Here is a 14909-nt window from a genome sequence, read left to right on the forward strand (position 1 = left end):
CATTTCCGGCAATCCAAGAAATAAATATTTGGTGTCATGCCTGTTGACATTTAAATCTTTCCACAGGCTAGACAAATTCTTAATTGAACAGATGGAACTGCATCCAACCAAATCGATTCATTCCACTTAAAATATATCAATACATGTATTGATACATCTTTTATCGGAAAGATGTATCTTTGACGGAAATACCCCAATTACAGCACTGACAATTTCATTCATATCATGACATCATGCAGGGACGCACACACAATCAGAGTTGCAGGCGGTCTCCAATTGCCCACATCACATACACAGCCAACTACATCATCCGCAAGAGGAGATCTTGCGGTTTGCATATAACAAGCTCATGCACAGCAACTCCATTCCTGCTTCTGCAATGTCACATACTGTTTGCACTTCAGCCACCCTAAATTTAAAGGGAATGATCCGCTTCAATTGGCTTAGGAGTCGGCTTACAATGGTGCAAACACACTCGCCTATCTGCGCTAATACAATCAAAATACCAAAAGAAAGAAAACTCCATCCATGTGCAGTTAGACTGACAACTATGAACCAATGGGACACATGCGAACTAAACTGAACTGAAATTGTCGAACCTTACTGTTTAAAGAGTTTTCAAAAAATGTTCTACCCTTAGTCTAAAAGGATCAGTTAAATTGATCCTTGGAGGAAATGTTGTCAAATACCTATCTTTAGCCACAATGTATATGATGTAGGACAACGTCACCCTCATTGAATGTCAACCATATCACAAGCTTCTCGATGACATTTTTGACATTCCGTTGTCTTTCTTTTGACCTTGTCTCACATTCCGCTCAAGACATGTATGCAAGATACTGAAGTGTGGACTGGAAGATGGATGATTTGTTTCCCAATGCCCAACAAACTCCTGAACAAGGGTGTTGAGCTTAAACATTAACGGTGCTGTCTCGGTGCACCCAAGAACAATTGCTGAATTTTGTTGAACGTTAAACCCAATTTGTAATTCTAAAATGTTCCTTGGCTATATTTTCATTGCTGCATTTTTGCATCATTTAATGTGATTCTTGTGTGCACAATGATAGTTCTTAATTTGCAATCAGGTTGAACATTCGAGGTAGTATTTTGTTAAACGATATGCAAAAAAATATTGATTCTGAAATTTGTTTTTAATTTGGAGTTAGTTTCAGCGAAAAACAAAAATAAAAAGATTTGTTGCACACTGTCTTCTGGTGACCGGGTTTTCTATTTTAGTATGCCCTACAGATTATGTGATTGCAAAAGGTTCCCAATTGTAATTTTAATTTAATTTACAATGTACATAATAAAGGTGTAATTTTTCCATTGCAGTAATCGTCAAATATGTCAAGTAAAAAAGTCTGTCTTTATTTGACCTTTAATTTAATTTAACGTACGGATGTATCTGTGTAAAGTAAAGTCTAAAAAGACTCTTTTAAAAAGATATATTGAAAACAAGTAGCTTGTTGATGTTAAGTTGAATCCAGAGAAGACACTTTTTTAATAAGAAAAAAAAAACGTGGTCAGTCAAAAAGGTTGTTTTTATTTTATTGTTAATTTTCTTTTTAATTTATTCACAAATGTCCCGATTAAAAATGCACTTCCAATTTAAGTGACAAACCTGGGTGTAATTTCTATGTTAAACATGATTGTCAGTATCTACCGTATGTAGAAAGTAACTTTTAACCTAACTTACTGGTAGTTATTTATTAAAGCAAGTAATCGTTTAAGTAACTAGGAATTTTATAAATCGAGTGCTTGTGACAGTGCTGAATATAAATGAATAATTTCCAAAGTATACTCAGCACAAGTGTCTCAAGCACAAGTGAGGAGACGTGTCATGTGCACACTGAGTCATCCTGAACATGACTCGGCAGAGGTCATGAGAAAAAGGTCTCGCTTAAGTTTGAGTTATCGTAAGGTAAAACGACACTCGGCTGGTTACACTGTAAAACTTGATGAGTTAGTTGAACTCAAATAGTTTGAGGAAACCGACTGCAATAATTCATTTAAGTTCAATACAGTAACGAGTATGAAAAGTATTTGGGATTTGACATCATATAAATCGTTTCTTTTATTTAGAATTAAGTTACACCGTTAATAGTTGTTACTCAAAATAAATGATTGAAATGATAAATGGGCCTGCTCTTGTATGGCATTATTCTATCTTCAAGATACACAAAGCACTTTTAACACGGACTTCTTATTCGCCTCTGACACAGCATCAGGGGACAACCTGGGTTCCGTATCTTTCTCAAGGACACGCCGACATTGTCAGAAGGGCTGCGGATCGAACTCAATGCGTTTCTGGTTGGGCGCATATAGACATTTGTTATGTGCATTGCAGTGTATACTGCATTGTATATGCACTTGGAATTATATGACCAGTTATAACTACGTAAAATTCTCCAAATTTGTTTTGTACTCATACCAACTGAGTCACTACTACACAAATTCCCATTTGATGTTGTTGGGGGGTTTTTGTAACGCATTTATATATCCGTTTAGGTTTTACAGTGCAACGCATTGACTTGTAGTGTTGCATTATCCAACAGAAAAACCACCGCTACACTTTTTCTGACCCTGAATTGCTATTTGCACAAGTGTGTGGTATTTTGTTGTCCAGCACCGAGTGCACAGGTGGGAGGCGAGGTTACATTCAGGAGGGAGATTCTTTTGAAATGAAGCAGCCAAAGCAAGTTCCCGGATTCGGCTCGACAATAAGCTTCTCCTTGTGTTCATGGGTTCTGCGTTATGGACACTGATCTCTCGATCAGCCCGTGGCACACTGCATTTGGCCTTGCTCAATGTAAGATTGCTTCTCAGACAAAAGGATTTTGCCAGCATTAGAGTCATGAGTGGATGCTCCCTTTTCAGTCAGAAACAATGCAACACTTGTATTTCAAGTACCGAAGTTTTTCCCCAAGACGCTAAAACCACAATCAATAATAATTCTATTTTAATCTGTTGCGTTAAAAATTACTACTGAAACTTTTGTAGAAATAGAACCACCCCGACCGAATCATAAATCTGTCGAGATTATCATGACATTGCAAGTTGTACCAGTTAAAGAGTCTCCGGCATGCAGAGTTCCTCAAGGTTCAATTCTTGTTACAAATGATCAGATAATCAGCAAGGACTGCAGAAGCGGGAAAACGATCTTCATCACTTGAATCAGGTGTGTTGCAGCAGGGACAGAAGGAAAACAGGCAGGACACCGACCCTCGAGGAACACGTTTGAAGACCCCTGATTTAGTATTGACACTATCAATTGGGTTTTACTGTTTGCTCGATAGATAATGAATTACTTTTTAAATATTGTTCTGCATTGGATGATAGAATCCCTTTCTGAATGTTCTGCACTCCTGTTTTAGATGCAAGTATTATCTTAAGCAGAGTAATGTTCACCAGACGAGCAGATGATATTTTGTTCTTTCAAAATGGTTGAGACGAAATCAGTGAGGAAGTCAACTTGCTTCAAGTAACAGTTATGAAATTTCACACAGGCCTTATAATTTTTTTTTTTTATTTGTGGCTTTATGCGTATATTGCTTGATTCTACAAACAGACTAATTTTAGCCATCACATTAAATCCGCAACCAATCCAAATCTTTTACCACTTTAAAGTGGAAGTGATTTTTATTGGAAAGACAAATAGACACCTTAAATCCTAGAATGAGCATGAACATGATGGACAACATTGACAACATTCTCTTCTTGTTCCTATTATTTGGGTTGTGTTGTGCAGGAACATGTGAATAGCTTTACTTTTGCATCAGTGCATGGAATTGTCCATACATATTTCAAAATGTACTTACTCCCAGAATTCCGTCGCCGGAGTTGTCGCGTTTGCAGCTGCCGTCCAATTAGATGATACATTCTTTTTGTCAAATTCAACACAATTCTCTAAGGAAAGAATCAGATACATGTTATAACAACATAATAGACATCAAAAAGCACATATTCTTAGTAGTCAATTAGAGAGCGACAGTATTTGATATTAGCAGCCTTATACGATATTCTCAAAGTTCTTCACACAGCCTGCATGTGAGGCCAGGCGTGATCTACCTGTGTTCCAGGGGTTTCTGCAGCTGGCCCACGGAACCTCAGCACTGAAGGACGAGAAGAGATAGAAGAAAGCCCAGGCCTGGATGACGATGTATGAAACGGCAGCATAGGCAATCACTACCTGGGTTGCGTAACCAATCCCTGAGGAGACAAGATGAGTCAATATGTGGCTCATGCAAGCAGGTGAATTATCTCTAAGCATGGATTGTGTTCCATGGGTCTTTAAATGCCATGCTGCTTTCTCTCTTGTTGTACCATCTGGTACAGACTTGGCCGTGTTCACTGAATGCCACAAGGTTAAAGTTCACGATCTTCCTGGCACATGAGGAGGCGCTCTCCTTAGAAAGAAACCATGTCAGTACGTCATAGAGGAATATGGTTTCACTTGGCCTTCAGTTGCAAGGACCAACTCGCTTTCTGTGGTCATTGACGTCAAAGTTGTCAACAAACCCCGTAGAAAGTCTAAATGGATATGCGTCTCAAAATCCATGATGTACTTCCTAATATATCCTCCTTCCTTCTTGCCGGAGTGTATGCATTACTGTACAGTCAAAAACAGTTAGAAAGTCTTGATTTATAGCTGTGTGAAATGTTTCTTTGTCAGCATGCGCTGTTTGGACACCATCCATCATACACCATCTTGGTGCTGTAAATAACCTCGCAGAATCACATGTCACACGCAGAAACCAGCTTCCAACAAGTGCACTATTTATGAGGGTGAACATCTCCTAAAAGCAGGGACCAGCTAGTTAAGTTATTTCTATAATCTTGTCAGGTATTAATAGCCCATTAAAACTTTCATGTGTTCAGTTGGAAGGAATGAACTTGGGCGTCATGCCACAGATGGGAAAGTCAAAGGAGTGTTGACAGACTTGCACATTGTCGGCTTGTTAAGAATAGAAAAAAAAATAATAATGCGCCGCTGCCAAGACCAACAGCCTACTCTTTGCCCACTATTGTTTGATAAGCCACTTCCCATGTGAAATTCAAACAATGGAAAAGTGGATGAACTCTTCATAAAAGGCCATGAGGCCCACTAAATCCATCCACCACTTTAACATTTGTCTACCAATATATATTATTGCCGAAATCAAAATGTCATTATCAGATTGATGTTAAATTTTATGCTGTTTTAAAAACTTAAATCACAAAGACAAACTGTACCCCAAAAAATGTTGATTAATCTAGATTAATATAGATATTTATTATCTTAATCAGATAACACAATCCAATAGATGTTGGATAAATTGAAAATTAATTACCCAGAAAAAAAACTTTAAAAGGGAACTGAGCAGAATGTCAATTCATCTCAAGGTTATGCAACCCTCGGATGTCTTCAGCTCAAAATTAAGCCAGCAGACACAGTAACTAGAACAGTTATTATTCTTGATATCTGATTTTAAAAAATATTGCTCATCAACTCGTTGTGCATATGTATTAATATGAGGAGACAATAAAACATTTATATTGTTTATCAGTCATAGAAGCCCTAAGGGAAAACGTGAAGACAATGGGCCCATTGCAAAAATGAGTTTGACTTCCCTGCACGAGACCAATAATCCCCGTCCACTTGGACGCATCACATTCGTGTGAGATAATCAGATATGCGGCGGGAAAATATCAGATTTCACTTATCATGGTTTTCAGACTGCAACCAGTTCAGGGTGTACCCTGCATACTCCCCGAAGACAGCTGGGATAGGCTCCAGGAAATCCCCCCCTACCCCTCCGCGACCTTCGTAAGGAGAAGCGACTTAGATAATGGGTGGATATTTTTCGAACTATAAATCGTTCCAGAGTATAAGTCGCACCAGTCAAAAAATGCATCACGTGTCCTTCAGTTATTGACAGTGCCAAAAAAAGGAGTAACAGAGCCCAGTGTGTCAGGCAGTACACGTGGGTACAGTTTAGAACATACTGTAAGCTGCGTTTAGAAATTAAAGGACAAGACTCAAGATGGCCCATTTTTCACTAACAAGCTCAGTTTATATATATTTTTTTTTCAGGAAACTAAAATTAGTAGTCATTTTCTTTTTTATTTATTCATTTTGGAGAAATTAGGAAACAAGTGACGACTTAAAAATTGATGCCTGGCTGCCTCCTCATACTTAACAAAAGATAAGCGTAGCTAAATGTCCGAAATATAACCAGTCGGCGTTTCTGTGCACATTGTTGCTCTTGTGCGCTTCAGCCTGTGTAAGTGAACAATCGATCGGCACGGTATTTTTGATTTTGCGAAGGTGATCGTTTGATGTAAAAAAAAAAAAAAAATCCACAATAAAACTGTCCTGCAGAACGCTCACAGGTTGAAGTGGACATGATGTGCATTTGCATTTTGGTGGAGATCGGTCACCGTTTTAGACAACAGAACTGACAAATTGAGCATTACCTCGCTGGCCTCCCAGATGTGACGAAGACGCAGAAAACGGGGAAAAAAATAGCAAGCGACCTCCAAAAGGGGGCGTGCCAATTTGTCATAAATCTCATCACCAAAACAAACCTTAAATCACATAACCACTAAAATTCAGCATTTTAGTACTGATATCATTTTTACATGTAAACCTATGACCAATGTTAGCGTCAATGAAGCGTCCCTTTAATGTAGAGTGCACTCCGCCTTTGCGAAAACACACAAACTCAGAGTGGTGTCGGAGTGAATTTCCGAACGCACCCCATGGAGAAGTTTTTCTTTTTAGTTCAAAATCACTTACCTTAAGTAGAATCCTGCGCCGCATTGTGGCCAAGGGAAAATCCTGGTCAGTTAAGGCAGTTGTTGATGCTGTAAATCCTCGTTATGGCGTAAGAAAGGTGCATGCTAAACTTGTGATGACGTCACACATTCGTTGCCATGACTCCTGCTTCTAATGCTTCTGTTTCTTCTTCTACTTTTGTTCGGAGTGCATTTGGTGCATTACCGCCAAATTTGTTAGCATGCTATAAATAAAATGGCCACCGGCGGGAATGCATGACTACAACTGGGGATATGCTAGTACTTCTTCCTCATGTTATAATTTCTTTTGGCGGGAGTCTTTGGTGAATTACCGCCACCTTCTGGTCATCAGCGATGATGTACCAAAAGTATCGCCAACCGTGATGAGCAGTGACTGAACAACTAAACGTAGAGCCCAAATGAATAATTTTAGCACTTTTAAAATTGGGAAAAGTTTGCGGATTTTTGCTGGTGTTTTTCTTTAAACGAACACATTACAAAATAAGACAACGATAATGAAATTCAAACATTCCCCCCACCCAAAAAGAATATCATCAGTTTAGCCCATGTTTCCCTATGTTGTGAAGTTGAAAATACTAATACATAAATTATTGTAGAACAGTCAAATGGTCTGCCGGTAAGTCATATATTTATTGTTGCAAGCATTAAGTGGGCAAAACAGAAGTTACTTTATTCATTATCTATAAATAGTTTTCATTAATCAACTGATTAATCGGTTATCTGTATTTTATTCTGCCAGATATTGGAATCGACCTCACATAAATCAATATAATTTGGGCCTTAATTAAAAGCTCTTCCACTCAATGGCTGAAGGTACAATTAACCTGTTTAACCTCCTTTTGAAATTCATTAAACACATAAAGCATAACTTCATGCACAAAGGTCAACTTTGTGTTCAAATTAACGGTCCAAAATTTGACAAAGTGTAAGTAAATATTGGAGTTCATTGAGACAAGGTCATCATTATTGCATGTATGCAATAATGTGCCTTGGTTCAATCAAGGCTAAGAAACACTGCACTAGACCACTGCAAATAAAGTTCATTTTCGGCCATAAAGTTCATCTTCGGCCCATGTCATATTCTACCAATTTTGGCGGTGCTTTTGCATCATCCCATTGACACACAAAGGTACACAAACAACCACCGTTGCATAACCAGCACAGCTAATGATTCCTTAGAGAGAAAGGTAGAGGCAACTGAACATCTTTCTAATATGAAGCTGTGTCGCCACACCGCCCCACTGCACCCAGCACAGGCAGCGTTCTGGTGTCGTGCATCAAGCCAACGAGGGATTTTCTTCTTAAGGTTCAAAAAGGGGTTGCTATGAATGCCTGCAGTTTTAATGGCAGTCACTTCGCCGTAACCTTTTCTTGCTGCCCCCAGTCTCCTGGCCAACAGCCACACACTGAGAAGTAAATGCAGCAGGCGCTCGCTCGTTTTCCTCCCTTGTCGTTTGTTAGCATGTCTTGTTCTGACTGATGCGTTCAATCCGGTGTGGTTTTCACGGTCTCCAACGCTACTATTTTAAAGTGGAAAAGCAACCATGCCTAACTGAGGCCAACAGTGCTGGGTTGAGCCTGTGCAGTGGAAAACAGCACATGCTTATTTTTAAAATAATTTATTTGCAATAGCACATTAGAAAATAAAAGCGCAGAACTGAATCAAAGTAATAAAGTACGGAATATAAATGTATAAAGTAACATAAACTGAGGCATGGCGGCCGACTGTTTAGCTCAGTTCTGAGGTCAAGGGGTCAAATCTGGTCTCGCGTCTTCCTGTATGGACTTTGCATGTTTTTGGAATGTGGGTGGGCCCCCCACATTCCAAAAACATGCATGTTGAGTACATTCAAGCATCTAACCTGTCCTTAAGTGCCTGTGAATGCTTGTTTGTCATATGTTTCTATATATGCGTGACCAGTCCGCAGTTTAGCGCGCTCTCACCCAAAGTCAGATCCATCTACAGTATGTGGCGGCATTAAAACACTTTAAGCAATGAAAAATTTTAAAGGGGAAGTCAACCCAAAAAGGTTGTTTACAATATGTTCTATGCGCCTCCCAAGTTTAAACAAGGTATTCTGATTTATATCACGTTTGCGGAATATCTATTAAGCAGCAAAATCCCTCGTTTTTTACCCATTTCAGGGGGCGGCCATTTTGCCACTTGTTGTCAACTGAAAATGACATCACAGTTGTTCAGGACTTAGGCAACACTCAATCACGGCTCAGCTTACAAATTTTACATGACCAAACTCGTAAAACAAGCAAGCCACGATTGGTTATAAACATGTACATCAACACATCAGCAATATTAATACATTGCATACATTCTTTATCCTCTGCAACAAAGACAACTCCAGCAGTTTGCAGTCACTTGCAGTAGTTTGAAACTAATTTGTTTGTCTGATTGACCTTATTATACTGCCTGCGGTGGCCAATTTGCCCACATCAGAAGGACTCAATTAATTATTGAAGGTGAACAGACTATTAAATTCCTAATATTTTATGTAAGAATTTCATTAGTATTTCTTATGGAGAATATTCTAGAATGCTATTTTCCTTACTAAAAACAAAATGTTTTTTCATGTTATTTTTTGTCCTTGTCGCATCTTAGTGGGAAAGGATGCTTCGAGATGCTAAGTGTTTCGAGTTATGAATGAATTAAACACGTATGTCAAGGCAACGTTGTATAATGATAACCAAGATTTAGGGGATTTAAGTTTCTATTTTATCCAATCCATTTTTGAACATCTACAGACAATGGAATCGCTGTCATTCTCATACAATTCAATTATTTTTTTATTTCTTTTTCTTTTCCTGAAATTTTGTCCCAGTTTGTGTACATCTGCTCTGTTTTCAGTTAAAAATGACCCCCCCTTGCCCTCGTGACTGGGCCACTCATTTCCTGGAATCTTGCCTCACACAAATCATCCAACGTGCATGTGCAACTTTTTTTGTTTTCAGTCAGCATCGCTCCATGCATTCATTTGAACCATTTGGAAAGTGTTTTCTTCCTATGTTTTAAGGGTGACTGTTCAACAAGCCACCATCGGGCCAAAGAAAGTTTGAAGATTATAAAGAAGACGAGAAACAAGTTAGGATTCAGAAAAGAAGTCATCGCCAACAGTGCAAATGGTGGATTACCCTTCGTAACAATAAGCATTCCTCTTTCCTCTCCACACTTCATCAAGTCATCCAAAGACTTTCATGAAGCTAAACTTGATGTTTAATGATCATTTATCAGTCATTTAAATCACAATCTAGGTTAATATATTTTTATCAATGTTTTTGGATGTCTGGAACGGATTAATTGGATTGACATAATTTGATATTGAAAATTTCACCTCAGATTACGAACGATTAGGTATCAGTGTTTATGGTCGCAATAAAGTACAAACAAATAAATGACCGATACGCACACCAGTACATTGCAATAAGCTTTTATTTTAAAAACCAAACCTACAAAAACAGAAACCCTATGTACAGCAGCAACCAAAATACATTTTCATGCATGCAACACCGTATGAAAATGGACAGAAAATCACTGAGATTGCAGTGATATATTTAAATATTTAAATAAATGGTGTGGAATTTTCGGTGGTGATCACAGGGATGAATGGCGTGTCATTCAAGACTCCCATCTTGGTGTCTGCATTCCCCGCAAGCAGGCCGGGGGTAGAGAACCATTCACACCAGTTCCATCTGCAGGCTCGTTGTAACCAAAATACGCCCGCACTTCTTCCGTGTCTTCGTGGGTGTGAAAATAGTCAGCATCCGTGTTGCCTTCCGCCATGTTTCCAGCACCGTAGGCTTCTAATATCTAATCGCTTCTTTTTCTTCTGAGTCATCTCCTATTTCCTTCATGGTCTTCATCGACAGGAAGCGTCTTCTTCTTTGTCTATTTCTTTGCGGTCGCGGCCGAAAAACAGAAACTTTCGTAAAATACGATTTGAAAAGTGTTTGAAATTGTATTGATGTTAATCCATAAATTGTTTCAGACATTCGAATATTATGATTTTTTTTTTTGTCCTAACTTGAAGTCTTATCTCATAACACTATTACGATTTTATGATTATGTTTTTCTCATCTCATTTATGATCCTTTTTATTTCCAGTTTGACCCAAATGTTCAATCTTACTCAATCGTGACTATAATATAGGTCAATTAAAAAGAAGGTTAAACCAATGGCCGAAGTTCGATTTTCTTATCGTTTTGACTTTGGATGATAAGGCAAGGAGGGCTGCCCACACTCAGTACACATATCATACAGTCCAAAAGAGTTTGTATTTCATGTGTCTCACAAAAAATGTGTCTTTTAGGATTATTTTTGTTGTTTTAGTCATCATTATGCTAGTCAGGCCCACGAGGTTGTTTGAATGTTAATCTTCAGGCTGATGGTCAAGGAGCAGGAAGTCACAATGCAAATGACTCTGTAACTATATAGCATTGCCTGACACAGAAGTAGGACCCGGCGAGGTAATCGGCAGATATTAGCTATTTTAAAATCTGCAAAAATCTGTATTTATTTATGTTTTTTTTACCCATGAACACATTTCAACATAAGACAAAGATAATGTCATGTTGACGCCGCTTAACCTTAATTAAAACTTTAGGGAGAAGAGTGCAACCCATCAACAAAGTGATGTAAGTGAAAATACTATCTTGAACTTTTGAGTGAAAGGACACAGCACATCCCTTCAACGATAACTCCCAAGGCCAAGACAATGTGAGCTTGAATGACTGTGACACCTGATAGTGTGTTTCCCATTTGCTCGGGGCAAAGTTCTAAAACCTCACACTTTAGCAGTAGAAAAATAGAGGTCAGGCATGTGAGGTCTTATGGACTTCAAGTCACAGGCTTCGCTGATAAATCCGACAGCGCATAGCAAGAAAGTTTAAGTGGAGAATTTGTTTATATTCCAATATGTCTTGTAATATTGATGGCAAAAACCAAATCAGTTGAATAAAAATTTAAATAAGTGCAGATAATTAAGTTTTATAAAAAGCGGTTTTGTGTGCATATAACAACATTAAGTTTTAGGGAACTATTTTGTTTTTTATCTCCGTCCTACTTCCCAAGTCTGATGCGAACTCTGATTTCCTTTGTGACCACCACTTTGTATTCCTATTTGCCTTTTGCATTGACCATTTGCATGCCGTCTTCAGCTTCACACTGCAAGTAAAGTGGTATTGTTGTTTGTAACTAGCATGATGGTTCGGTCTGACATACACGTGACTGTCAAATTTCTCCTTGGTGGGCGACAGAATGCGTCGCGCAAATTTCGGCAATAACAATGCCTCTGCTGTTTAAGCCGAGGTCAACGTATACATGCGTGGAACTTGACACCGGAGGGGCTGGAGTGAATTATAGTGTTAAAATGTGCAGTGTGAACGGCACCTGGTGTGGTCAGTCATTTGGGTTTCTCAGGTTTGATGTGCATCTGCGAGAGCGCACAGGTGTTGGTCATGCGAGGTCATTTTTCGCACACAATAGAGCTCTTTGAGTTTGGAGCAGTTTTTGAAGGGTTCTCAGGTCACTGAACACTTTTAATCCATGACTGGGAGGATTTTTGGTTGTTTGTTTCACTTTTGTTTTAGGTCCGTTCCATCTGCTCTTTTTACAAGTTAAAGCCCATTTTTAGGGTTATTTCTGAGTTAATGTGCTTTTGTATTTAGTTTTGTTGCCGGGATCATCTTCTAGCCGCTTCAATTTACAGCTAAAAGTAACCCGTTCATTACGTAAAAGAGGTAGAAGTAATTTGGGAAATTGTGGGAATGAGCGTGACGCTATCGGACTGTGTTGGACACCTGCTAAATTATGTAAGTTTGTGTTTAAAAATTCAGCACGTCTTACAATACTAACCTTCAAACAAAGGGCAGAAGTGCCTCCAGCAAGTAATGCATCCTTGCGACGTATACTGGCCCATGGCTGTCTCCAGGAGGAACATTGGGATGCCACAGGCCAGCAGAAACAGTACATATGGAACCAAAAATGCCCCTGGGGGGGGGAAATAAACACAAATCTAAACATATTTTCAAACATCTTCATTGCTTGGTTATTTCCATTGACCTTGTTGTTCTCTTCTTATCATTCAATTTATTATGACTAACTGCGTTTGTTCAATGTAAAGCAGGAAACAGGAAATGAGAAAGGGCGACTAGAATAAGCTCACCTCCCCCATTCTTGTAGCACAGATAGGGAAACCTCCAGAGATTCCCCAAGCCCACCAGGGTCCCTGCCACAGCCAGCAGGAACTCCAACTTGTTTGCCCACTTGCCGCGGTCCAGCAGCTGAGTCTTCTTCACAAGACTGTTGCCTTGACCGGCCACTTCACGGCTGTTTCTTTTCAGGAATTCCCTTGGCATATTCAAAAGGAGATTCATTACAAATGGGGCGCAATTTGATCTCAAACATCCGTCTCCCTCCTTAAGATAAGGATGGACAAATATTTGAAACGCGGATGTATATATTCAAGACAAAGTTACTCAGCTGACTAATATTTGGCACCACTGGTGCTCTTTGTTAATTTATTGGTTGAACTTGAGCTTGCCGGATTACCAGCGATGGAAAGTTTCCACCAGCAACAAGTGTTCCTCGGAAAAGCCGTGGCAACCGTTACAGAATAAGCATGTCCTAGAATTAAAAGTCCAACAAGTAGCGGTGCGGAATTCAAGGGAAATAGACTGAGTACTTACCCCTCCATCACAAAGCCCCCTCCCCCGAGAGTTGCTTACAGCAACAACAAAGTGATCAGTATTCCACTCGGATGGATGCACCACAGGCTCTCTATACAAACAAAAAGTCATGAGCGGAGCCAGAGTGAGAATCAAAGCTGCTATGGTTCCTCTCGCTGAGCTGCCTCGTTGCCAGACGCTGCTCTCCACACCATGCGGTCGCGCTTGAAAAAGTGTTTGGCTTTGACAAAGGTTCAAGGTATACGCCACTTCCCAGCTGTATTTTTCCACTGAGACAGGAGCAGCTCGAGTCACTGAGATTAGCACAGTTGCTAACAACTAAACCAAATCAGCTGAGCCGTCTCTGTTATGTCAGTGGCTGTAAACAGGGTGCATTTATCTGCCAACCGGGAATTTGCCGTGTTGAGCCGTAAATTGTGAGAAAAGAAAATAATGACAATAGCGCGGTCAGTCACTACGCAAACATCCTGCATGGCAAATAGCAGATCTCTATCATCGTTTGATGAATTGCAAATCCATGGGATTTGTTCGGACGGCATGGTATCTCACAATAAATATATTTTTTTCTTTTTAATCTTTTCATTAATCATGAACTATGTTATCTTAAAGCTCACAGGCGCTGTGTTCTTTTTATAACCTACTACTTACTTCCTCTTTTCGGCTTTTATGGTCATGAACTTTTCCCCTCTGCTATGACACTTAGTCATTTGGCATATCCTGTTCTGAACTGCTGCTAAACACTTGTATTTAGGTAATAATTGTGTAATGTATGTATTATTACTTAGGAACGCCTCCGTTTTGCCTGGCTTAGAAAGTAGTGCAGGCGAATTTCATTATTGAATAAATAAATACTATTAATATTCAAAAAATACTTTGTGAACATTTTTGTAACACGACAGAAGTAGATCTAGTATGCAAAGCTATTTTAATTTAATGTGTGGGGATTATTTTATGAGGTGTAAATACCAGAATGAAAATTGATTTGTTTGTTCAACTAAAAAAAAAAGAAAATCTCCAGAATATTTTTGGTTTGTAACAAAATAAGTTCCATTCATTTTGTGACCATACTTTTCCCAATAAAATATTGATTTAATAGCCTGTACAATTAATGCTGTCAATCATTATCTTAGTAGACTTGAATAAGATGTAATGTCGTTGTAAATTAGAATTGGTTCCTTGTGGAGTCAAGCTTCTTTGTGTGGATAATGAAAACTTAGCACTTAGTTCCTGTCTTTGTCGTTGAGTGATTATGGTAAAGTCGTCTGTCCGCCAGCAGAGAAATGCGGAGCGGAAGTGCATTCAACTGTTTTCCTTGTTGCCAAAACTCTGCAACAGCTGAGCTTTGAGCCTGGCTAAATTAAGAGAAGGCTATTAATTGACTATGTTGGGCACGTGCACATGTAAGGCGCAGATGA

General features: G+C 39.0%; 1 protein-coding gene across 2 annotated transcripts in view; it reads right to left on the reverse strand.

The window, feature by feature from the left end:
* Positions 1-13888, reverse strand: part of LOC148327542 (sodium- and chloride-dependent GABA transporter 2-like) — a 28885-nt gene extending 14997 nt beyond the window's left edge. The window contains exons 1-5 of one of the 2 annotated variants that reach the window (XM_088307963.1): positions 13495-13888; positions 12972-13156; positions 12662-12796; positions 4069-4209; positions 3819-3906 (exon numbers count right to left, since the gene is read on the reverse strand). In XM_088307963.1, coding sequence (XP_088164089.1) covers positions 3819-3906; positions 4069-4209; positions 12662-12796; positions 12972-13156; positions 13495-13502 — 557 coding nt within the window. In that variant the 5' untranslated portion in view covers positions 13503-13888. Of the gene's footprint in view, positions 1-3818; positions 3907-4068; positions 4210-12661; positions 12797-12971; positions 13180-13494 lie in introns of those variants that run through there. The other variant, XM_088307962.1, reaches the window with a different exon arrangement.
* Between the last annotated feature and the right edge of the window lie 1021 nt (positions 13889-14909).

The sequence above is a fragment of the Idiotropiscis lumnitzeri genome, chromosome 11 (genome assembly GCF_059441095.1).
Source record: "Idiotropiscis lumnitzeri isolate Australia: NSW breed Sydney's pygmy pipehorse chromosome 11, RoL_Ilum_1.0, whole genome shotgun sequence".
Taxonomy (NCBI): domain Eukaryota; kingdom Metazoa; phylum Chordata; class Actinopteri; order Syngnathiformes; family Syngnathidae; genus Idiotropiscis; species Idiotropiscis lumnitzeri.